This window comes from Pongo pygmaeus, chromosome 14, assembly GCF_028885625.2.
Source record: "Pongo pygmaeus isolate AG05252 chromosome 14, NHGRI_mPonPyg2-v2.0_pri, whole genome shotgun sequence".
In the NCBI taxonomy this organism is placed as follows: Eukaryota; Metazoa; Chordata; class Mammalia; order Primates; family Hominidae; genus Pongo; species Pongo pygmaeus.
In genome coordinates this window covers 59,404,581-59,431,037 of record NC_072387.2, presented here as the reverse complement: position 1 = coordinate 59,431,037, position 26,457 = coordinate 59,404,581, and the positions used below count along the sequence as shown (strand labels likewise).

The window sequence follows — 26,457 nt, the reverse complement described above, 5'->3', positions numbered from 1 at the left end:
TGCTCTTTCTTTCTTTCTTGGGCCTACACCTTGTCCTAGTTCCATTGTTTTCTCTTTCACAGTACATTTTCATATCTTGGTGTATCTCTTCAGCATCTGTTTCTCCTCAATCATAATTTTCATTCAAGAATAATAACTCTTTGGTCTCTTTGGACATGTTTTGTTCTGACCTCACCTATGAACTTCACCAGGGTGCGCTGAAGGTTAACAGCTCCGTTTCTGGAATTCTCTTGGATCCTTTTTGAGGAAAAATGCCAAAGAATATAAGCAGGGCTCAAATGTATCTGGGCTCTGCCAAGTCCTTTGAGGACAGCTCCACAGAGCTGTACCTTCTGCCAGCTCCCTTCGGTTCTCACTGTGCCCAGCTTCTCCACGATGCCACATAGGAACTTGCATCTTTTGCTCATGCAGGAAAGGAAACTTTGGATTAACAGAAGTGCCAGAATATTCGTTTATCTAACAACACTCTACCTTGCCCATTAACAGGTAGAAAAATTGCTTCTCACTTCACTGAGCTTTCTACCCTCTTCTCTTTTCCATCCCACAGGGTGCTGAATGTTTCCAGTGCTCATTTAAAAATGCTCTCATCAGAGTTACCTAAAGAGCTTTTCCCACAATGTTGAAACTGTAGAAAGGTTAGGTGAATGGCATAAGCACTGCTAGAAGTAGTTGGTTGGAGGGACCTTCTGGCAGTGCTTTGCCTAAGAGGCACTGGGTCACAGGGTCACTCCATGAACATGCCATCTTTCCTATAACATATGTCAGGCTATTTGCTTCAGCTGTGACTCCTTCTGTTGCAGTAGGAAGTAAACCCAATCCAAAGAGGCTTAAGCAAAAAGAGACTTCATTGGCTTGTATAACTTAAATGCTCAGAGGTGGGGCTGACTTCCTATGCTGCTAAATGTGGACCTCAAATGCTGCTATACGGCCACAGTTTCTCTCTATACATCTGTTGGCTTTTGTTTCATGAATGTCTTCTCTCCATGAGTGCTGGCTCATTCATAGGCGGGCTGACCCCATCAAACTCACGAGATGGCTGCAGAGGCTCCAGAACTTGTATCTTCTCAGCTTTACTTGCACAGGGGTCACTGAAGTCAGATATTTGACAGTAGAAAGATCAGCCTCATGAAACTGGACTTGCTGTGTATTGATAAAGAGAAGCAGCCCTGGAAATCTGATATATTCTTTACCTGGAAACCCCTGCAAAATCCTCATTGTTCTCTGTTGCCATTGCTGATGCTTGGTAACAAAACCTTGCTTCGTATCAAGTAGTTTTCATCCTCCCTCCAACAATTGCTTCGAGGGAGGCTAGACTCAGCCCCAACTCCTACACTGAATTCTAGTTCACCTTAGACTCGTATGGTAGCCTCTTTCCTCTTGACTGTGATTAATTAGGTAAGAACATGTGACACAATTCTGGCCACGGAGATGTGAGAGGAAGCCAGCTGAAGGCTTTTGAGAAGTGTTACCCTGCTCCTGAGAAGGAATACACAGGAAAAGATGGCCTTTTCTTCTAGTTATTGTTGTCTAGACATGATGCCAGCAGCTGCTAGTAGCCATAGGAGAACTAGCCCAAAGATTAAGGACAAAGCTGATGTGCTGGGAATGGCATGGCAGAAAGAAGGAAGGAACAAAGGGCTTTGATGACACTGAGGAGCTGCTATATTAACCAATGCTGGAGCCACTCTGCTTTTGGACTTCTTGTGATGTGAGACAATAAATTATTCTTATTGATTAAACTATGTTATGTTGAGTTTTCTGGTTTAAAGGGAATTTGACCTTTTGCTGTTTCATCTCTTGGCCTACACTTTTTTTTTGGCCTGTACTCTTTGCATCTGCTGTTTTCTCTTTTACAGTGCATTCAGCTGAAAGCATCCTAAAAGATACTGTCTCATTGGCTCTAGCTGGGTCATGTGCCCATTCCTGACCATGCACTGTGGCGATGTGCTGTGTGATGGGAGTTAGGCTAGATGATCCAGTACCCTTCTGCAGTGAGATGGGCTCATCCCATCTGACTTCACGGGCAGAGTTTGGAGGAAAAGGCATATCTACTGAGAAATGAGGGTATGATTTCTATAAAATAGTGAAATACATGTTGTGAAACAAACATATCAGATGTCTAATACTTTGTCCTTTTTGAATGTGCCTTTTATTACAGAATGGCCTCAAATTGTGAGTACAGTGGGTAAGAAGTAGGCTATCTGTTACTTCGTCTGGTAGCCCAGCAAACATAACTACGGAGGTGTTTTAGACCAAAGGTAGATCTGCTATGCTATTGACTCATCTAAATAGACTATGAAAACTTTTCCTGAGTTAGGCTCTCATATCTCTAGCTTTGGAACACAAGCCATTTTGAGATCATAGCAAAAGACAGTGCTACCCATAGCCAAGACAGACAAAACACAGTTGCCAGATGATCCAGGGCTTCCTAAGAATACTAGAAAAAGCAGGCAGCGATATAAGCAGCACGTGCCATCCCTCAGGCCCCAAGGTTTTCTGGCACCCTTCTGTTATGCCCTCTGAGGTTCAGTTGGTCTTATGGCTCTGACTCAGTGTGGTATGTAGAAGAGTGGGGCCTCAGGTCAGCCTGTGTCTAGTGATTTCAATTCTGCTTTTGGCTGCAATTCCATCTGTCAAGAAAGTTTTGCAGTCAGCCATTTGATAGTGGAAGGGTTAGCCCATGAAACTGAATTTCCTGCGTATCTGGAAAGAGAGGCAGCCCTAGAGATCTAACATGCTCTGTGAAAATTAGGGGTTCATTTTTGCTATAGCTGGTTAGTCTCTGCTGAACCTAATATATTTCAACATTTGAAGATTTTTTTAAAAAAGAAAAATTTTTCTTTCTATTTTTTTATTATGAACTTAAGTAACTTCATGGCAAGAAAATCTAATCAACATTAAATTATTTACTTCCCTCCAAAGTAATTTCCTCTCTGTCAATGCACAGACATGCATTTTTACTTGGTTATAATTAGTGTGAACATACTCGTTTTTGTTTAAGAAAGGTTTTCTTTACCTTGGCATTCAGATTTGTTTTCATAGGCGAAGAAAGCACTGGGAAGGAGAAGGAACCTTTGCTGGCAAGTTGGGAGGATTATATGGGGTCATACTATCCCAGAGTTAAAGGAACCTTAAAAGACCCAACATCCCTCTCCATATCTCTTCTGATGATCCTTTTGTGCTCACAGACTAACCAGTGTGGCCTTTTCATTCAAAGGCCTCTCCAGATCTCCACAGCACCAAGGGTGCAGTCTGGCTCCTAAAGGAGTAATGCAATTCCATCCTCAGGTCTGCCAGGGCCCACCTGTCTGTCATGGGCATGCACCATTGCCCTGGCTTTACTGGGCTGTTGGGTTGTCTAGTGGTTTTCCTTGCAGAAAGCAAGCAGGAACAATGCTGCTCCGGACTGGTTTTCCATACCACTCCTCTCAAATATCTTCTATTTTCTTAAGTGTGATCACACACCCACGGTTTCCAATCTATCAAAGCATAACATTGCTAGTCGCTTTTTTCTAAGTTAAGGAAGTAGCCATGTTGGGTTTAATTAAAAACAGCAACTATTTGTACAGCTGTCCCTAAGTTCATGGCTCATAAAAGGATTAACTTCAACCTTGCTGCCTAAGTCTTTTGGGAGTGACACAAAAAAACATTTAGGCTTTTCTGGGCAGTGCCAGGCCTGAGCCTTGAGGCTTGCTGATGCTAGTTCAGCCACCAGGCTCTTGGTGCTCAAGTGGCACCGAGCAAAGCAGAGAAGAGCAGAACTTCCAGATACACAACTCCTCCTTCTTTTGTTTGGGGGATGCAAGGCCTTGAAGGCTGCTTCAACACGTTTCTGAAAATTCCCCTCGGGTTGGGAAAGGCACAGTCTTCCTTTTGCAAGTTTTTCTAGAGCTCTTCGTACTTTCGCCCTAGAGTGGGTCTTTTGCACCCCCACCTCCCAGACCTCAGTGGTCATTGGCAGGCATCCTTCGAAGGAGGTGGGGGCGGGGTATCCCCGCCGATGGATGCGCCCGCACAAAGCAGCACGTTTTCTCATCAAAGCCCTGGAGAGAGGGAAGAAGCAGCGCTCAGCATTTCGCTGATTTTCAAGTGCACACCGAGCAGCGCGTCAGGCAGCTTTGGGTCAGAACACGCCTGATTCGGACTTCGGGCGAAGGCAGAGGCCAGCACGGGTCACCGATTCAGAGCCGGGGGCGGGGCCGACCACACACGCTGTGAGACCCAGAGGCCGAGGAGCTGCGGGTTAGAAAATGTGACCCTGGCGACCCCAACGCCCCCGCCTCCCTCGCTGCTGCTCCACCTGCACGCGGAGCACGCCGAGCCGCCAGCGGAGGCGATGGCCAGCCCTGCGCCCTTAGTGGCCTCCATCAGCCACCAAATGGTGGCTCTGCAGACCTTGCAGCTGCTGCAGCAGGAGTGGGGCTGGGGGGACGGTCTAGGCGTCCCCGGGAACCCGCGGGACCCAGACCACGTGTCCACCGCTCCAGCCCGTGGCTCAGGCCCGCCGCGGGCCCGGCCGGGGCCCCGGCGCGAGGAGCAGGGCGAGGGCGTGGGGACCAGGAGTCGGCGGACTGCGGCGCGGGCGAACTCTCCAGAGGAGGAGGTAGTGCGAGGCGCTGAGGGGGGCGCCGAGTTGCTGCCCTTCCCCCGGGACCGCAGGCCCTGCACCCTGGCCCGGATGGCGATGCGCAGCGCGCTGGCCCGCGTGGTGGACTCGACTTCGGAGCTGGTCAGCGTGGAGCAGACGCTGCTGGGGCCCCTCCAGCAGGAGCGGTCCTTTCCCATCCACCTGAAGGTGAGTCTGGCCCCCGCCATCCCCTCTGGCGTGCAGGGTAACCTCCCATTCTCCAAGGGTGGGGCTGCTGGGATGGCGATGGGTGGATCGCAGGATCCCAAACACTGCTGCCCACTGTGATTCAGCCCCGATGGGAGAAGGAAGAGGGCGGGGGACACTCTGGGGACTCAGCAGGAGGGGCAGGGAGCCCCACACCCACCTGAGGCCCGCCTGGCTGGCACAACCGAGATGTGGGGACTGCCTTGCCAAAACCTCCCCCTGGAACTCCTTCCTCTCTCACATAAATCAGCTTCCTGCGCTAGAAAGGCCCTTTCCGCACGTGCAGCTTGTAGAGATAGAGGACAGCTCCCCCCCACCCACTTTCCAAATTAATAACGCTTCCTCCAGAGCCTTAAATACACTTACTAAGTCCCTTCTGCCTTTTGTATGATGAAATCAACTACTTTTATTTAAAGTTCCTTCACATTCATGAATCACTATTATTTTTTGCATAAATCCAATTCCCCACAGAGCTAAGGGGTCTTACAGAGTCAACCTACATTCTCATAAAGTGGGGTGAGAGCCGGGTGGGTCCCGGGTGTTAAAGCGTGAATACTAAATGCTAAACTCTTGCTAAGTCACCCAGCTCATATAGGTAGGGCACGTTTCCTCTTAAGGTACCAAACTATGTTAGCCAATTTAGCCCGGGAAGGGAGCAGCTGTCTCCCAGGCTGAGTGAGATTGCGGAAATCTGGGGGTCTGGGTTTCAGTCCTGGACTTGCCATTAACTAACCTAATTGGTTTAAGGTCACGAATCTCTCTGAGACATTCTGGCTTTCAGATTTTGACCAGGAGCATTGCTGTATTGATTTCCCTGGGGCATCTAGCAGAAGGAGTTGGGGAGGGGTGATGAGGAGAGCTTAGAATATGTCTCAAGAGTTGCTATTCTGTACAAGCCAAGGTTTGGAAAAAGTTGCTATATATTAAGTTGCACTATACACTGTAAAAGATTTATTTAAAATCAAACATAATAAAGCCTATTATATACCCCAATAGGTATTGTTTCTCTACATAGGGGTTTCTCAATCTCTGTACTATTCACATTTTGACCTGGCTAATTCTTTGTTGTCGGGGGTTGTCCTATGTATTATAGGATGTTTAGCAGCATCTCTCGCCTCTACGTGTTAGATGCCAGCAGCATATTCCTCGTCGCAAGTTGATACAGCCAAAAATGTCTCCAGACACTGCCAAAGGTGGTGGGGATGGTGGGGTGGGAGGCAAGATGAGAAGCACTCCAAACTCACTTTAGAAAGTTAGAAAATGAAGCTGCATTTCACCAAATGCTCTCCAATGTAAGATGTACTTTTTTTTTTTTTTTGGTAACACCAACATTTTTTTTTAATCCTGTCATTAAATTATGATACACCATTGATTATAAGTTACATGCTAATTTAAGGGTTTTTTTTTTTTTTTTAATTTGAGACAAGGTCTACCTGTGTTGCCAAGGCTGCAGTGCGGTAGCCATTCGCAGATGCGATCATAACACTACAGCCTTGAGCCCTGGGCTCAAGTGATCCTTCTGCCTCAGCCTCCTGAGTAGCTGCAACTACAAATATGTACCACCACATCTGGCTGATTTCAGGGATTTTTAAAAAATGTGAATAAAAGTGCATTTTAAAATAGATGAAATATGAAGTGACTTGTGATGTCAGTAGCACATACAGGGCATAGGTAAGGCTGGCAAAAAGAGAAACTGACAATCAGTTTTACCTAAGGTGACCCTGGAAGGCTTCTCAGAGGAGGCAGCGTTTAAAAAAAAAATACATGTTATTTCCCAGACATTAAAGGGAAAAATATTTCAGGAGAATCCTTTGGTTAAGGCCCAGCAGCACTGAAAGGGCCTGAGGCTCTGGAGGAACTACAGTTAAGTTCAATATGGCAGAAGGCAAAAACTGATGCTGGAGACACAAATAGGGGCCAGTTAGGGAAAGGCCTGTGTGTCATGCTGAGGACCTTGGATTGTCTTGCAAGCAGAGGGTAGGCAAGTCACAGAAGCCTGGATAAATCACAGAAGGGTAGGTTTCAGTTTGAAAGTCAGGTCAGAAGACAGTTGTCTAAGGGCTTGACCCAACTCAGTGGCAATGGACTAAACCCCGTGTCTTCTGCTCTGGAAGCAGTCCACTATAAACTATGCCATTTTAGCTTAATGCCACAGTCACTTCTACTTGGAAATCCTTTTAGCCCTTTCTTTTTTTTTTTTTTTTTTGAGACGGAGTTTTCGCTCTTGTCGCCCAGGCTGGAGTGCAATGGCGTGATCTCGGCTCACCGCAACCTCCGCCTCCTGGGTTCAAGCGATTCTCCTGCCACAGCCTTCCGAGTAACTGGGATTACAGGCATGCACCTCCACGCCCGGTCCTTTTAGCCCTTTCTAATTGACTTTTGATTCTAAACATTTTCCATCCTCCTCAAGCCTTCTTCATCCAAACCTCAACCCTCTCACACCTTTTCTGAGAAAATAGAGGCCAGTGGACAGAAATATCTTTCTACCTAAAAAATTGCATTTCTACTCATCTTCATTTTTGTCTCTAAAATTCAAGTGCTGCCCCCCATCCCCATGTATATTCATGTTAATTCCACTGGAGCAAATCTTTCACTTGCTCCTGTTTCTATCAATGTTCTCTCTCCTTACATTTTCTACTGCCCCCTCTTTGCTGACCCTCTTGGTCCATAACACTCTTTACTTACCCACCCCTTGAGTCCCCATCCTTCCCTTCCTTGTCATGAGCAAACTTTGAAAACATTTAGATGTATTGCTTCCACTTTCTAGAAGTATACAGCTACTGGAATCTGCTATTCACCCGCAGAGGGATAATGAGTTTTAGGGCCCCTGGGAATAGCCAGGGCTTTCGAGAGAAGCAGAGAGCAGTTTCTCTGCATGATTTGTTCCCTTGGCAGCACCTAGGAATTTTGCTTGGTTTGCTGTTTGCAGAATAGGTAATATCTCCGTTTGAGATAGAGTAATGATTACACAGCACTTAGACTTGAGGAGATAGCATTCTGTCTTTCCAGGGGGCTGGTTATGCGGACTTAGCTTCCTTAATACTAGTGTTAATTCAAATGACTTGGAAAGGTGTTTTGTATATTTTTAAATTAGGAACATACAGATTTTATACAATAGAATGATTTCAGAAATCCTTTTAGGAGGATTTCCGGGAATGGAAATAACTATTTTGTATCACATAGAAGTATGTGGGAACCTCCCCAACATCAGATCTCTTTGGTGGTGTTACTTACCACAGAAGGTAGGAGGAAGACTCACTTGAACTAAAGCCCATGGCGCAGATGACAGGCATTAGAGATCCTGCAGTGGAGACAGCATAGCACAGCAGTCAAGTCCCATGGAGCATTTCAAACCTACTCTTCCACTTCCTGTCATTGGCCCTTGGGTAAGTTACTTAGCCTTTCTGTCCCTCAGTTTCCTCCCTGTATAATGAGGACAATGGTATCTAACCTAAAGGGTTACTGAGATAATGCGTTTAGTCAGTGGCTTCCCAAAGTTAATCTCCATCTTTTTGAGCTATTATGATTATCATTATTATTACTGTTAACAGGTTGATGCCTCATGAATTCTTATTGACTGTTATTTTTGTGAATTCTATTCTTGATATTAATGAATATGATCCATGAACTCTGTTTCTACTTTTCTGGAACTATCGACAAAAACACACTTAGGATGACCCAAAGAGATTTCCAGGAAGCCTACACTATCTAGAGGTCAGATTTAGCCTCATGCCTAGTGACAGGCTTAGAGGTGTCACCAGTGAGTGACTCACTGATCAATCCACCAGAAGGTTAAGGCAGTGAAATTTGCAGGCATGAAGGCAGAAAAATTCTCACCACAATGATAACAGACATTTAAAAATAGGATTTTACTCTTTAATTAAAGAAACCAACATAGTATTCCTTTTGAACACTTAGAAATGATCATACACATGCAAACACCCATGCAGTGCGTTTCTTCATGGTGGATGAAAAATGCTTAACAGTACCAAATCTTATTAAATTTGCTGCAGAGACTAGATTTAACCAGCTTAACAAACATTTATAACAGGAGGAAACTGAGGCTTGGAGGAATTGAGGACTTTGCTCAAGACCCTGCAGCTAAGAAGTGATGGGTTTCATCTAACTTATTCTCCTATATCACAGTGCTTGCCCTTAGGGGTGTTACGAACATCATGCTGAAATTGTGTATGTGAGAGATCTTAGGGGCTGTAGTTGTACATGCTCTGCACTGTGTACACTGCTTGGACTACAACAGTCACATCGTAGCCTGGCAGCTCCGCTGCCATAGCAAAATACCACAGACGGGGTGACTTAAATAACAGACATTTATATTCTCCCTGTTCTGGAGGTTGGAAGTCCAAAATCATGGTGCCAACAAATTCCGTTTCTAGTAAGAGCTTCCTTCCTGGCTTGCAGACAGCTGCCTTCTCGCTGTGTCCTCACGTGGCCCGTCCGCAGTGCGTGCAAGCAGAGAGAGAAAGCTTTGCATGTCTTTGGTGTCTCTTCTTATAAGAACACCAGTCCTATCAGATTCAAGCCACCTTGTAACTTCATTTTATCTTTACCTCGCTAAGACCCTATCTCCAAATATAGTCACATTGGGGGTTGAACATATGAATGAGGGGACCACACAATTTAGTCCATAACACTGGATGATCTCTGTACCTCCTTCCATCATGGCCATCTGATACAGTGACAGAAAGCACCAGGTAAACTCAGGACATCACTGTCAAACTAGTAATACTAGCAGGAATGCATTCGATATTTGCCACCCAAAGGGAGCATAGAAGTGTGCAGGACACCAGAAGGAAGCTAGTCTAGGATTTTTTAAACTGCTGAAAATGACTAACTCACATAGGGACCGTTAGCCAAGCCAATTATGAAGTTACTCTGATTGAGTTTTGTCTATCTTCCTCTGAGAATTAAAAACATTTATAGTTTCCAAGAGTTCTGTTCTAAAGCAAGTTTCATGGAAATTGTGGCGGAAGCTAACTTTCAGAGGCAGAAGAACGTTTTTGCCCTTGCAGATGAAACCTGCCTGTGAGGTCACCTGTTTCAGTGAGCGCATTCTGGTACCAATTATTCCCTCATGTTTGATAGTCCTTGCTGGTTTTCTCATTCTGTGTTGCAAGAGCAGCAGTCATAAAACTGCTGGCTTTGGCTTCGCAGTCATTGCAAACTCCAAGTATGAATATTGACTTGTTCAGAGGAAGACAATGATGATGAGTGCTTTTTTTCCCATTGGTAAAAAAAATAATAAGCAAATCTTTCACTTGCCCCTGGACCTGTTTCTATCAATTTTCTCTCCCCTTATATTTTCTACTGCCCCTTTCTGCTGACCCTTTTGGTCCATAAACATGCTTAAAGCTTTCTCTAAATACCCAGCCCCATGAATTCCCATCCTTCCCTTCCTTGTCATTAGCAAACTTTGAAAACATTTGAATGTGTCGCTGCCACTTTCCAGAAGTATCTGTATTTGTTAATATCAAGAACAGAATTCACAAAAATAACAGTCAGTACGAATTCATGAGGCAGCAACCTTTTAACGGTAATAATAATAATCAAATCTTTTTCCCATTGGGGAAAAAAGCACTCATCATCAATGTCTTCCTCTGAACAAGTGAAGCCAGCTTCTGCAAATTTGAGATTTGTGTCTTCAAAGATTACTAACATACTATTGAAGACATAAATGCTCACCGTTATATAATCAGTAGCCATAGCCAAGGGTGGTACTCATTATCTGTGACAAAATCATGCTTTTATGTTAGAAAAAAGGTGCAGTGATGAGTCACAGAATTTCTGTTATTCTCTCCCCCTAACCCATGGATACGGTGACTGCTCTAGAAGTAGCTTATGTATAGCTTTGCAATTTCTTATAATATGAATGATATGAAAATCAGGACATAAAAGCTTTCTGAAATGAACATTTAGGGAAAGATACTTCAGGAAAGGCCTAAAACAAAACTACTTATGTTTGACATCCTGGTGAAAATGTTACAGTGTTTTATTTTACAATTTTTGGGTTTGCCTGGTGAGCATCCCTGAATCAAGTGCTTATACCCATCACAAAAGTGCTTTTCACTGGATTTTTAGCTGGAAATGGTGTGGTACCCAAAGCAAATGCAACAGGAGCCTTAGTTATTTGTGTGCATTTCCAGTGGGTACACCACAAGTAAAAATGTTTAATTTCCTGTGGATGATAGACTTTTTAATGGTGACTGGCTAATACTTTGGTTCTTCATTGGGTATTTTTTGTTCTTTTATTTTATTTTATTATTATTATACTTTAGGTTTTATGGTACATGTGCGCAATGTGCAGGTTAGTTACATATGTATACATGTGCCATGCTGGTGCGCTGCACCCACTAACTCGTCATCTAGCATTAGGTATATCTCCCAATGCTATCCCTCCCCCCTCCCCCCACCCCACAACAGTCCCCAAAGTGTGATGTTCCCCTTCCTGTGTCCATGTGTTCTCATTGTTCAATTCCCATCTATGAGTGAGAATATGCGGTGTTTGGTTTTTTGTTCTTGCGATAGTTTACTGAGAATGATGATTTCCAGTTTCATCCATGTCCCTACGAAGGACATGAACTCATCATTTTTTATGGCTGCATAGTATTCCATGGTGTATATGTGCCACATTTTCTTCATCAGGTCTATCGTTGTTGGACATTTGGGTTGGTTCCAAGTCTTTGCTATTGTGAATAATGCCGCAATAAACATACGTGTGCATGTGTCTTTATAGCAGCATGATTTATAGTCCTTTGGGTATATACCCAGTAATGGGATGGCTGGGTCAAATGGAATTTCTAGTTCTAGATCCCTGAGGATCACCACACTGACTTCCACAAGGGTTGAACTAGTTTACAGTCCCACCAACAGTGTAAAAGTGTGCCTATTTCTCCACATCCTCTCCAGCACCTGTTGTTTCCTGACTTTTTAATGATTGCCATTCTAACTGGTGTGAGATGGTATCTCATTGTGGTTTTGATTTGCATTTCTCTGATGGCCAGTGATGGTGAGCATTTTTTCATGTGTTTTTTGGCTGCATAAATGTCTTCTTTTGAGAAGTGTCTGTTCATGTCCTTCGCCCACTTTTTGATGGGGTTGTTTGTTTTTTTCTTGTAAATTTGTTGGAGTTCATTGTAGATTCTGGATATTAGCCCTTTGTCAGATGAGTAGGTTGCGAAAATTTTCTCCCATTTTGTAGGTTGCCTGTTCACTCTGATGGTAGTTTCCTTTGCTGTGCAGAAGCTCTTTAGTTTAATTAGATCCCATTTGTCAATTTTGGCTTTTGTTGCCATTGCTTTTGGTGTTTTAGACATGAAGTCCTTGCCCATGCCTATGTCCTGAATGGTATTGCCTAGGTCTTCTTCTAGGGTTTTTATGGTTTTAGGTCTAACATTTAAGTCTTTAATCCATCTTGAATTGATTTTTGTATAAGGTGTAAGGAAGGGATCCAGTTTCAGCTTTCTCCATATGGCTAGCCAGTTTTCCCAGCACCATTTATTAAATAGGGAATCCTTTCCCCATTTCTTGTTTTTCTCAGGTTTGTCAAAGATCAGATAGTTGTAGATATGTGGCGTTATTTCTGACGGCTCTGTTCTGTTCCATTCATCTATATCTCTGTTTTGGTACCAGTACCATGCTGTTTTGGTTACTGTAGCCTTGTAGTATAGTTTGAAGTCAGGTAGTGTGATGCCTCCAGCTTTGTTCTTTTGGCTTAGGATTGACTTGGCAATACGGGCTCTTTTTTGGTTCCATATGAACTTTAAAGTAGTTTTTTCCAATTCTGTGAAGAGAGTCATTGGTAGCTTGATGGGGATGGCATTGAATCTGTAAATTACCTTGGGCAGTATGGCCATTTTCACGGTATTAATTCTTCCTACCCATGAGCATGGAATGTTCTTCCATTTGTTTGTATCCTCTTTTATTTCCTTGAGCAGTGGTTTGTAGTTCTCCTTGAAGAGGTCCTTCACATCCCTTGTAAGTTGGATTCCTAGGTATTTTATTCTCTTTGAAGCAATTGTGAATGGGAGTTCACTCATGATTTGGCTCTCTGTTTGTCTGTTATTGGTGTATAAGAATGCTTGTGATTTTTGTACATTGATTTTGTATCCTGAGACTTTGCTGAAGTTGCTTATCAGCTTAAGGAGACTTTGGGCTGAGACAATGGGGTTTTCTAGATATACAATCATGTCGTCTGCAAACAGGGACAATTTGACTTCCTCTTTTCCTAATTGAATACCCTTTATTTCCTTCTCTTGCCTGAATGCCCTGGCCAGAACTTCCAACACTATGTTGAATAGAAGTGGTGAGAGAGGGCATCCCTGTCTTGTGCCAGTTTTCAAAGGGAATGCTTCCAGTTTTTGCCCATTCAGTATGATATTGGCTGTGGGTTTGTCATAGATAGCTCTTATTATTTTGAGATACGTCCCATCAATACCTAATTTATTGAGAGTTTTTAGCATGAAGCGTTGTTGAATTTTGTCAAAGGCCTTTTCTGCATCTATTGAGATAATCATGTGTTTTTGTCTTTGGTTCTGTTTATATGCTGGATTACATTTATTGATTTGCATATATTGAACCAGCCTTGCATCCCAGGGATGAAGCCCACTTGATCATGGTGGATAAGCTTTTTGATGTGCTGCTGGATTCTGTTTGCCAGTATTTTATTGAGGATTTTTGCATCAATGTTCATCAAGGATATTGGTCTAAAATTCTCTTTTTTGGTTGTGTCTCTGCCCAGCTTTGGTATCAGGATGATGCTGGCCTCATAAAATGAGTTAGGGAGGATTCCCTCTTTTTCTATTGATTGGAATAGTTTCAGAAGGAATGGTACCAGTTCCTTCTTGTACCTCTGTAGAATTCAGCTGTGAATCCATCTGGTTCTGGACTCTTTTTGGTTGGTAAGCTATTGATTATTGCCACAATTTCAGCTCCTGTTATTGGTCTATTCAGAGATTCAACTTCTTCCTGGTTTAGTCTTGGGAGGGTGTATGTGTTGAGGAATTTATCCATTTCTTCTAGATTTTCTAGTTTATTTGCGTAGAGGTGTTTGTAGTATTCTCTGATGGTAGTTTGTGTTTCTGTGGGATCGGTGGTGATATCCCCTTTATCATTTTTTATTGCATCTATTTGATTCTTCTCTCTTTTTTTCTTTATTAATCTTGCTAGCGGTCTATCAATTTTGTTGATCCTCTCAAAAAACCAGCTCCTGGATTCATTAATTTTTTGAAGGGTTTTTTGTGTCTCTATTTCCTTCAGTTCTGCTCTGATTTTAGTTATTTCTTGCCTTCTGCTAGCTTTTGAATGTGTTTGCTCTTGCTTTTCTAGTTCTTTTAATTGTGATGTTAGGGTGTCAATTTTGGATCTTTCCTGCTTTCTCTTATGGGCATTTAGTGCTATAAATTTCCCTCTACACACTGCTTTGAATGCATCCCAGAGATTCTGGTATGTTGTGTCTTGGTTCTCGTTGGTTTCAAAGAACATCTTTATTTCTGGCTTCATTTCGTTATGTACCCAGTAGTCATTCAGGAGCAGGTTGTTCAGTTTCCATGTAGTTGAGCGGTTTTGAGTGAGATTCTTAATCCTGAGTTCTAGCTTGATTGCACTGTGATCTGAGAGATAGTTTGTTATAATTTCTGTTCTTTTACATTTACTGAGGAGAGCTTTACTTCCAAGTACGTGGTCAATTTTGGAATAGGTGTGGTGTGGTGCTGAAAAAAATGTATATTCTGTTGATTTGGGGTGGAGAGTTCTGTAGATGTCTATTAGGTCCACTTGGTGCAGAGCTGAGTTCAATTCCTGGGTATCCTTGTTGACTTTCTGTGTTGTTGATCTGTCTAATGTTGACAGTGGGGTGTTAAAGTCTCCGATTATTAATGTGTGGGAGTCTAAGTCTCTTTGTAGGTCACTCAGGACTTGCTTTATGAATCTGGGTGCTCCTGTATTGGGTGCATATATATTTAGGATAGTTAGCTCTTCTTGTTGAATTGATCCCTTTACCATTATGTAATGGCCTTCTTTGTCTCTTTTGATCTTTGTTGGTTTAAAGTCTGTTTTATCAGAGACTAGGATTGCAACCCCTGCCTTTTTTTGTTTTCCATTTGCTTGGTAGATCTTCCTCCATCCTTTTATTTTGAGCCTATGTGTGTCTCTGCACGTGAGATGGGTTTCCTGAATACAGCACACTGATGGGTCTTGAGTCTTTATCCAATTTGCCAGTCTGTGTCTTTTAATTGGAGCATTTAGTCCATTTACATTTAAAGTTAATATTGTTATGTGTGAATTTGATCCTGTCATTATGATGTTAGCTGGTTATTTTGCTCGTTAGTTGATGCAGTCTCTTCCTAGTCTCGATGGTCTTTACATTTTGGCATGATTTTGCAGTGGCTGGTACTGGTTGTGCCTTTCCATGTTTAGCGCTTCCTTCAGGAACTCTTTTAGGGCAGGCCTGGTGGTGACAAAATCTCTCAGCATTTGCTTGTCTGTAAAGGATTTTATTTCTCCTTCACTTATGAAGCTTAGTTTGGCTGGATATGAAATTCTGGGTTGAAAATTCTTTTCTTTAAGAATGTTGAATATTGGCCCCCACTCTCTCCTGGCTTGTAGGGTTTCTGTCGAGAGATCCGCTGTTAGTCTGATGGGCTTCCCTTTGAGGGTAACCCGACCTTTCTCTCTGGCTGCCCTTAACATTTTTTCCTTCATTTCAACTTTGGTGAATCTGACAATTATGTGTGTTGGAGTTGCTCTTCTCGAGGAGTATCTTTGTGGCGTTCTCTGTATTTCCTGAATCTGAATGTTGGCCTGCCTTGCTAGATTGGGGAAGTTCTCCTGGATAATATCCTGCAGAGTGTTTTCCAACTTGGTTCCATTCTCCCCGTCACTTTCAGGTACACCAATCAGACATAGATTTGGTCTTTTCACATAGTCCCACATTTCTTGGAGGCTTTGCTCATTTCTTTTTATTCTTTTTTGTCTAGACTTCCTTTCTCGCTTCATTTCATTCATTTCATCTTCCATGGCTGATACCTTTCTTCCAGTTGATCGCATTGGCTCCTGAGGCTTCTGCATTCTTCACGTAGTTCTCGAGCCTTGGTTTTCAGCTCCATCAGCTCCTTTAAGCACTTCTCTGTATTGGTTATTCTAGTTATACATTCTTCTAAATTGTTTTCAAAGTTTTCAACTTCTTTGCCTTTGGTTTGAATATCCTCCTGTAGCTCGGAGTAGTTTGATCGTCTGAAGCCTTCTTCTCTCAGCTCATCAAAGTCATTCTCTGTCCAGCTTTGTTCTGTTGCTGGTGAGGAACTGCGTTCCTTTGGAGGAGGAGAGGCACTCTGCTTTTTAGAGTTTCCAGTTTTTCTGCTCTGTTTTTTCCCCATCTTTGTGGTTTTATCTACTTTTGGTCTTTGATGATGGTGATGTACAGATGGGTTTTTGGTGTGGATGTCCTTTCTGTTAGTTTTCCTTCTAAGAGACAGGACCCTCAGCTGCAGGTCTGTTGGAGTACCTGGCCGGCCGTGTGAGGTGTCAGTCTGCCCCTGCTGGGGGGTGCCTCCCAGTTAGGCTGCTCGGGGGTCAGGGGTCAGGGACCCACTTGAGGAGGCAGTCAGCCCGTTCTCAGATCTCCAGCTGCGTGCTGGGAGAACCACTGCTCTCCTCAAAGCTGTCAGACAGGGACATTTAAGTCTGCAGAGGTTACTGCTGTCTTTTTGTTTGTATGTGCCCTGCCCCCAGAGGTGGAGCCTACAGAGGCAGGCAGGCCTCCTTGAGCTGTGGTGGGCTCCACCCAGTTCAAGCTTTCTGGCTGCTTTGTTTACCTAAGCGAGCCTGGGCAATGGCGGGCGCCCCTCCCCCAGCCTTGCTGCTGCCTTGCTGTTTGATCTCAGACTGCTGTGCTAGCAATCAGCGAGACTCCGTGGGCGTAGGACCCTCTGAGCCAGGTGCGGGCTATAATCTCCTGGTGCACTGTTTCCTAAGCCCATCGGAAAAGCACAGTATTTGGGTGGGCGTGGCCCGATTTTCCAGGTACCGTCTGTCACCCCTGGAAAGGGAACTCCCTGACCCCTTGCGCTTCCCGAGTGAGGCAATGCCTCGCCCCTGCTTCAGCTGGCGCACAGTGTGCTCACCCACTGACCTGCGCCCACTGTCTGGCACTCCCTAGTGAGATGAACACGGTACCTCAGATGGAAATGCAGAAATCACCTGTCTTCTGCGTCGCTCACGCTGGGAGCTGTAGACCGGAGCTGTTCCTATTCGGCCATCTTGGCTCCTCCCCGATGGGTGTTTTATTAATACACAGTTACACATCTATTGAGACTGACCTTGGGTTCAGGTGATGGATGACTGCTCTGGGCCCTGTGATTTGTAGTTCAAAGCTAGATGTTGATGAACCAAATGAAGTTGGGGCAAATCATAATTCATGATAGTATGTTTTCCACAACATCCCATTAAAACAGAAAACATCAGTCCCCTTTTATGTAGACATCCAGTGTAGAGGTGCTAATGGGTCTGGAGAAGGGATTTGTGTTCTTTTGTTGGGCCCAGCACTGGACTGCTTTAGTGGAGAGCAACTTGTTGGCCAGGGAGAAGTTTATTAAGGAGAGGCCTCAACACAGACTTCTTCCTTCCTTGCCTCCTTCCTTTCTCTCTTTCTTTTTTTCTTTCCTTTTTTTTTTCTTTTTCTTTTGAGATAGAGTCTTGCTTTGTCGCCAAGGCTGGAGTGCAGTGGCACGATCTCGGCTCACTGCAAGCTTTGCCTCCTGGGTTCACGCCATTCTCCTGCCTCAGCCTCCTGAATAGCTGGGACTATAGGTGCCTGCCACCACACCCAGTTAACTTTTTGTATTTTTAGTAGAGACAGAGTTTCACCGTGTTAGCCAGGATGGTCTCGATCTCCTGACCTTGTGATCTGCCCGCCTTGGCCTCCCAAAGTGCTGGGATTACAGGGATGAGCCGCTGTGCCCGGCCTCTTTTTCTTTCTTCTTCTCTCTCTTTCTTCTTCTCCTCCTCTCTCTTTCCTTCTCTTTCTTCTCTTCTGTTCTCTTTCTCGCTGCCCTCCCACCCCCATCTCTCCATCTCTCTCTTTCGTGCTCTCCGTAGAGGATGTGAAACCTTCAGGGAGAGCTAGAGGGGGAAATGTGAGAAGAAACAAGCTTGTGGAGGCCAGTGTAAGAGAATAAAGCTCAAGGTATCTCAAGATGTGACTGTTTTGAAAAGAGCCAACTTGTTGTAGAGCCGGTGGTTAAGTGAGTACAAGCTGATTTACAATTTACGTAGATTTAGAAGTGATTTTGAAGGTGACATGGTAGGAGAAAAAAGCACAATCCTTGTGGATTGTTTAAATGTTATCTGCATTTTAGAGCCTATTAAGTCATATTGGGTTTTTGACCTTATTATCCACTGGTGTTGGTTTCAGAAAACAGGCTTTCAAATGGACTCACACTGCTAGATTCTTTTTGTCTTCAAGACTTCAGTTATGATGAGAGTGTTTATTTTCAGTACCAAGCTTTAAAAAAAGGCTTAACTTGTCTTCTGTTTTAAGATTTTGCAGGTGCATTTTCAGTTGTTCAAGAATTCCAGATGTGTGCATTCCTAATAAATGCACAACGCAGAATGCAGAAAAGTACACAGTGTGGCGGTTTTTCCGAGAGACCTCCCTCACAGTGGGTAGGAGAGAACAGAGCTGAGGAAAGGAGACCTCCAGCTGGGCGGTCTCTGATTAGCCCAGGGTTGGTTTTACATGGGGTGTAGGTTTGATGCCTTGAATATCTCTCGAATAGCCAAGCCCTTTCAATTACGCTGCAGGGAGGAGGGATGGGCCTACAGGCCAGTCTTCCATTTGGATGTGCTCCCTGCCAATTTTTGAGCTTCGTACCTAACTCATAACACTCAGTCAATCTTAAGAAAAATAGTGTGAAGATGGCCAAAAAAGAAATATGAAACGATTCACTTGTAGGCATTTTGTTCCATCCCCAAAACTGGTTTAGTGCTTCTCCCGCTTGCTTCCAAGAAGCCCCTGTCACCCCACCAGAGCAGCTACAGCTCTATAATTCCTGCCAGTCTTGTCTCCCACACTACATGGCTGAGCTTGGCTCTGTGAGCCATTACTGCACCTGGCATCATTTGGGATCTGGGGCGAATCTGATGAGTGTTTGAGTTCTGAAATAGAGGAGTTAATTTTTTTATTATACTTTAAGTTCTGTGCAGAATGTGCAGGTTTGTTACATAGGTATACACGTGCCATGGTGGTTTGCTGCATCCATCAACCCATCATCTACATTAGGTATTTCTCCTAATGCTATCCCTCCCCTAGCCCCCCACCCCCCTACAGGCCCTGGTATGTGATATTCCCCTCCCTGTGTACATGTGCTCTCATTGTTCAACTCCCACTTATGAGTGAGAACATGCAGTGTTTGGTTTTCTGTTCCTGTGTTAGTTTGCTAACAATGATGGCTTCATGGCTTCATCCATGTCCCTGCAAAGGACATGAACTCATCCTTTTTTATGGCTGCATAGTATGCCATGTTGTATATGTGCCACATTTTCTTTATCCAGTCTATCATTGATGGGCATTTGGGTTGGTTCCAAGTCTTTGCTATTGTGAATAGTGCTGCAATAAACATACGTGTGCATGTGTGTTTATAGTAGAATGACCTATAATCCAGTAATGGGATTCCTGGGTCTAATGGTATTTCTGGTTCTAGATCCTTGAGGAATCGCCACACTGTCTTCCACAATGGTTGAACTAATTTACACTCCCACCAACAGTGTAAAAGCATTCCTATTTCTTCACATACTCTCCCGCATATGTTGTTTCCTGACTTTTTAATGATCTCTGTTCTAACTGGCATGGGATGGTATTTCATTATGGTTTTGATTTGCATTTCTCTAATGACCAGTGATGATGAGGTTTTTTTTTGCGTATGTTTGTTGGCCACACAAATGTCTTCTTTTGAGAAGTGTCTGTTCATATCCTTTGCCCACTTTTTGATGGGATTGTTTTTTTCTTGTAAATTTGTTTAAATTCCTTGTAGATTCTGGATATTAGCCCTTTGTCAGATGGATAGATTGCAAAAATTTTCTCCCATTTGTAGGTTGCCTGTTCACTCTGATGATAGTTTCTTTTGCTGTGCAGAAGCTCTTTAGTTTAATTAGATCCTATTTATCAATTTTGGCTTTTGTTGCCATTGTTTTTGGTGTTTTAGTCATGAAGTCTTTGCCCATGCCTATGTCCTGAATGGTATTGTCTAGGTTTTCTTCTAGGGTTTTTATGGTTTTAGGTCTTACATTTAAGTCTTTAATCCATCTTGAGGTAATTTTTGTATAAGGTGTAAGGAAGAGGTCCAGTTTCGGTTTTCGGCATATGGCTAATCAGTTTTCCCAACACTATTTTTTAAATAGGGAATCCTTTCCCCATTGCTTGTTTTTGTCAGGTTTGTCAAAGATCAGATGGTTGTAGATGTGTGGCATTATTTCTGAGGCCTCTGTTCTGTTCCATTTGTCTATATCTCTGTTTTGGTACCAGTACCATGCTGTTTTGGTTACTGTAGACTTGTAGTATAGTTTGAAGTCAGGTAGCGTGATGCCTCCAGCTTTGTTCTTTTTGCTTAGGATTGTCTTGGCTATACGGGCTCTTTTTTGGTTCCATATGAAATTTAAAGTAGCTTTTTCTAATTCTGTGAAGAAAGTCAATGGTAGCTTGATGGGAATAGCATTGAATCTATAAATTACCTTGGGCAGTATGACCATTTTCACAATATTCATTCTTCCTATCCACGAGCATGGAATGTTTTTCCATCTGTGTATGTCCTCTCTTATTTCCTTGAGCAGTGGTTTGTAGTTCTCCTTGAAGATGTCCTTCACATCCCTTGTAATTTGTATTCCTTGGTATTTTATTATCTTTGTTGCAATTGTGAATGGGAGTTCACTCATGATTTGGCTCTCTGTTTGTCTGTTATTGGTGTATAAGAATGCTTGTGATTTTGGCACATTGATTTTGTATCCTGAGACTGCTGAAGTTGCTTATCGGCTTAAGGAGATTTTGGGCTGAGATGATGGGGTTTTCTAAATATACAATCATGTCATCTGCAAACAGAGACAATTTGACTTCCTCTCTTCCTGTTTGAGTACGCTTTATTTCTTTCTCTTGCCTGATTGTCCTGGCCAGAACTTCCAATACTATGTTGAATAGGAGTGGTGAGAGAGGGTGTCATTGTTTTGTGCCAGTTTTCAAAGTGAATGCTTCCAACTTTTGCCCGTTCAGTATGATATTGGCTGTGTGTTTGTCATAAATAGCTCTTACTATTTTGAGATATGTTTTATCAATACCTAGTTCCTTAAGAGTTTTTAGCATGAAGGGCTGTTGAATTTTATCGAAGGACTTTTGTGCATCTATTGAGATAATCATGTGGTTTTTGCCAATGGTTCTGTTTATGTATGGATTACATTTATTGATTTGCATATGTTGAACACTCCTCAGCAAATGCAAAAGAATGGAAATCATACAAACAGTCTCTCAGACCACAGTGCAATCAAATTAGAACTCAGATTAAGAAACTCACTCAGAACTGCACAACTACATGGAAACTGAACAACCTGCTCCTGAATGACTGCTGGGTAAATAATGAAATTAAGGCAGAAATAAATAAGTTCTTTGAAACCAATGAGAACAAAGATACAATGTACCAGAATCTCTGGGACACAGCTAAAGTAGTGTTTACAGGGAAATTTATAGCACTAAATGCCCACAGGAGAAAGTGGGAAAGATCTAATATCGACACCCTAATACCACAATTAAAAGAACTAGAGAAGCAAGAGCAAACAAATTCAAAAGCTAGCAGAAGACAGTAAATAACTACAATTAGAGCAGAACTGAAGGAGATAGAGACATGAAAAACCTTTCAAAAAATCAATGAATCCAGGAGCTGGTTTTTTGAAAAGATTAACAAAATAGACTGCTAGCCAGATTAATAAAGGAGAAAAGAGAGAAGAATCAAATAGACACAATAAAAATGATAAAGGGGATATCACCACTGATACCAAAGAAATACAAACTACCATCAGAGAATACTATAAACACCTCTGTGCAAATAAGCTAGAAGTCTAGAAGAAAATCGATAAATTCCTAGACACATATACCCTCCCAAGACCAAACGAAGAAGAAGTCGAATCCCTGAATAGACCAATATTAAGTTCTGAAATTGAGGCAGTAATTAATAGCCTACCAACTAAAAAAAACCCAGGACCAGACGGATTCACAGTCGAATTCCACCAGAGGTACAAAGAGGAGCTGGTACCATTCCTTCTGTAACTATTCCAAATAGTAGAAAAAAAGGGACTCCTCCTAACTCATTTTATGAGGCCAGCATCATCCTGATACCAAAACCTGGCAGAGACACAAGAAAAAAAGAAAATTTCAGGCCAATATCCCTGATGAACATCGATGCGAAAATCCTCAGTAAAATACTGGCAAACTGAATCCAGTAGCACATCAAAAAGTTTACCCACCATGATCAATTCTGCTTCAACCCTGGCAGAAGTTAATTTTAACTCTGTCACTAACTTGCTGTGTTACTTAGCTACATCACATACTCTCCCCAAGCAAAATTTCTTTTCATCTATCATGGATTGTGGTGAGCACTGAGTGAGACAAGGTATAGAATGAGTCAAGCTTGCAGTCTGGTGCTGAGTAGGTGCTCAGGCGTGTGGGCCAGACCAGTGTTCTTCAAAAGCTGGTTTGCATGTTATCCAATGATTGGAAGTGTTCAGGGACTTTACTCTGACATTCAAGGCCTTCCACACAATCATGTCCTCATATTCAACACAAAATTCTATTCTTTTCAGACTAGTGTTCTCCTTCTCCCTGACCCCGCCCCTTCTTGACTCCACACTTCGGCTTCTGTTATTTATTTTGGTTACAGGGGCCTATAAGCCAAATAATGCTTTCCTCCATACCACCTATCTATCTTGTAGTATCTAATGTAGTCCTTCCCACCTACCATTTCTCTGATACTTCATGCAAGCCTCCATTCCCCTCTTCTGCAAGAAGCTTACTGATGGCCTCCACTTTTGTTGTTGAACCTTAATCTTATTTTTGTGACAGTCCTACTGAACAATTGCAGATAGATTTCATCTCACCAATTAGATTCTAAGTTTCTACAAGGCAGATTTTTTTCTTTTCTTTCTCTTTTCTTTTCCCTTCCCCTTTCTTTTTCCCTCTCCCCTCCCCTCCCCTCCCCTCTCCTCCTCCTTACTGATCTCCCAACATCTAACAGAGTCCACTATACGTTTAGTTATTAATGTAAAGGACCACTTAAAAAATACAAAGAGCTTCCATATCCATGAGCTAATTTGACTTTTGAAACCCCTCAATGTGGTAGCTATTATTGTTTCCATTTTACAGATGAGAAAACTGAGTGTTCCATAGGCATAATAGCTTGTCCAAAGGGGTAGAACCAGCATTCCGATGGCAAGTCCAGTGCTCTTGAAGGAATGAACTGTGTCTCCATCCCCTGGGTCTTTGTAATGACCTGGAGAGCTTCCCATTCTAACTAACATCTGCAAAGTCCCTGTACCATGTGGGGTAACATACAGGTACTGAAAGTCTATTATTCTGCCTACCTCAGGGCAGATATGTGCTAAAAATTAATAAGCCATATTGTAAAAACTAGAGCTATTTCTTTGATTAGATTGTCTCCTAAGCACATGAATTTCTCTAGTGTGTCCAAATGAATTTTGAACAATAAAAACCCAGCACTCTATAGGAAGGAGTCACATGACAGAACGAGCTTTGCATGAACCCTGTGCTGTGCTTAAATTATGAGTGTATACATGTCTATTCTTCCATAGAATTGGGGTTTTGTGTTTTTACCATAGCCCTTATCATACTGCAATGGACATTTGATATATGACCTATGTGTCTCATTTCCCTCTAGTAGGTTATAAGCTCTTTATAGATCAAGTACCATATCTTATTGCCTTTTATCCAGTCATGTGGTGGAGGCTTGATAACACATTTGAAATAAATTTAACTAATTCATTTAGCTGAGTTAAACAGGCCAAGGCCATTACCCCAATAGATCAGTTGAGTCACATGAGAGTATCTCAACTGGCTTAAAAATGTAAATGCTGGCCATCAATTTGGACTGCTGTAGTAATCAATACATTTCATATCCAGAGTCTGAAATTACACAAGGCTTTAGAAGTTTCAAAACCTGCTTTTAGATTGCTCAACCATGTAGTTCTAATTCTGGCAAAGTACTCAAAGCATCGTGTAGGATATTACATCATTTCTGGGAGCATCTGGGATTTGCTAAATAAAAGCGGCTGGGAGGATAGGCTCTGTTGTTGAATGGAAAGCATCCTAAGTGAAATCATCACCAATATTGACCATGTGAGTTTCTACTGAAAGCCCATGAGCCATTTAATATACTATTGCCTTAATGCTGTGACTTGTGACCCCTACCTTCCACTGCAGACTCAGCAGAAGTTTGGTCGAAGGCAATGATTATTGGATCCAGAGTTGGCCTTCAGACCTTCTCGAATGGTAAAGAAGCACACACCTGTTTTATTTTTCCCTACCCTGGCTTAAGAGTCCCACGGAAAGCCTATTCCTATTAATTTGTTTTCTTTGCTAATATATTTGAGAAAGGATAAAAAGGAAATACTGTACTAGAATAGTAAAATAAAGTGAGTTTGCAAAGCTTGCCAGAGATCTGAAGTTTGCCCAGGGCCTCAGGGACCAGTACAGCCCAGCAGTCGAATTTTATTTTACATGTAATTTCCCCAAGCGACGCCTTCTTTGATTCTTTACAGTAAAACGTGAAATTGACTTCAGGTTTTCGGCCCACAACTATATTTTTAAAGGCATTTTAGTCTTCTTTGGGTGATGAATTCCTTTGCACACTGGCTAATAGGCACATGTCAGCACACGTTTTAGTGGTTCCTTCTATTTTGAATTTCCCCTTGCGTGTTTTCTTTGATCCTTATACTTTGTACTTAGTGTTGGATTACTTGTATAAAGCAATCAGACAATTTTCCTTGATGTAGATCTTGAGGAAATAGTCCAGAGTGATTTTTCTCTCCTACTTTCCCATTCCCTAGCAGTATGTTTCAGCACACAGGCCACCCCATAAGCTATGGGATAGGTCATCTACAGCAGGGATGTACAATTTTTTGGCTTCCCTGGGCCACATTAGAAGAATTGTCTTGGGCCACACATAAAATACACTAACACTACTGATAGCTGATGAGCTAATTTTTTTTTTAAAAATCGCAAAAAAATCTTACAGTGTTTTAAGAAAATTTACAAATTTGTGTTGGGCTACATTCAATGCCATCTTGAGCCACAGGTTGGACAGGCTTGATCTAAACAGCTCTTTGACACCTTCTGGGCAGAAATGAGCAACACACAAAGGTAGGGAAGCAAGAATGCTTTAAAGAGAAAAGAACAAAAAGTATGGTAGCTTGCGAATCCTTGAGCATGGTATGGTTCTGTCCCGGCACCTAGCTCGCAGGTTGTCCTGCTGCCATGTTTGCTAAGTTGAAATGAACATTGGTTTTGTTTCTGGGGGATGTTTTCTAATAAGCACTTTGTCAGAAACCCAGGTCCTTCTCAGTCAAAAAACACGGTTTTTCATAGGGAGAAGAATAGTTTCCCCTTATAGACAGAATTAGGAAGGAAACTCTGGTCCCTCATCAAACTTTGGTTCAACTTTTAGTTCTTCCTTCCATTTTTTTTGAGTGACAGTATCTGTTTCTCTTTTCCTACATTATTGAGTTGAATTTTTGGCTCATGGATTTTCAGGGATTATTCTTTATTTACATAATCATTTAAGTCAAAGCATTTCTCACTGTGGCTACATCCCACAAATTTGTGATATAGTTCAGTATAAAGTATTTGAAATTTTCAATTATTTTTTCACTGATCCATGAATTATTTAGAAGTGGGTTTTCTAAGTCACACATGTTTTGGGAAGGGTATCTATGTTATTGATTTCTCATTTATTTGCATTGTGATTTGCATGATAGAGTCTTTCTGATATTTGTTGAGATTTGCTTTGTGACATTATAATATAGTCAACTTTATAAATAGCCCACATATGTTTGACAATAATGTATATTTTCTTATTTCCATTGGCTCAAGCTTGTGATTAGTGTTTTTCAGTCTTTCTCTGTTTTGTTGTTTGATCTATCTAGTTTCAGAGGAAGCTAAGTTAAAATCAGCTTGTATGTGTGCAGACTGAATGTATGTTATGATTATCATATTAGGGACATACAGGTACAAAATTGTGACATCTGCTTCGGGAATCATTCATTTTATTAGTCATAGTTTATTTCATCCCAAATAATGATTTTTTATGGTTTTATTTTGGCTTCTCTTTGCTTGGCATATATTTAAATATCCATTCACTTTCAATCTTTATGTGGTTTTAGTTTTAAATGTGTTTCTTGTAAACAGCATATAAAACCAATATAGTAATCACTATCTTCCAAAAGCTGAGTTTATTGCTTTGCACTTGTTGTGCTTTCTGATATGTGTAGGCTTACTACTACTATCTTTTTTAGTGCTTTCTGTTTACCTTGCCTTATGTTTGTATCTTTATTTCTCAAGT

The 26,457-nt window shown here is 42.2% G+C and overlaps 1 protein-coding gene across 3 annotated transcripts in view; it reads left to right on the top strand.

Annotated features, from left to right (window-relative positions):
* The first annotated feature begins 4,043 nt into the window (after positions 1-4,043).
* DLEU7 (deleted in lymphocytic leukemia 7) overlaps positions 4,044-26,457 on the top strand; it is a 138,149-nt gene continuing 115,735 nt past the window's right edge. Inside the window, exons 1-2 of one of the 3 annotated variants that reach the window (XM_063650889.1) lie at positions 4,068-4,795; positions 8,018-8,157. In XM_063650889.1, the coding sequence (XP_063506959.1) occupies positions 4,337-4,795; positions 8,018-8,080 (522 nt within the window). In that variant the 5' untranslated portion in view covers positions 4,068-4,336 and the 3' untranslated portion in view covers positions 8,081-8,157. Of the gene's footprint in view, positions 4,796-8,017; positions 8,158-26,457 lie in introns of those variants that run through there. The other 2 variants (XM_054446743.2, XM_054446741.2) reach the window with 2 other exon arrangements.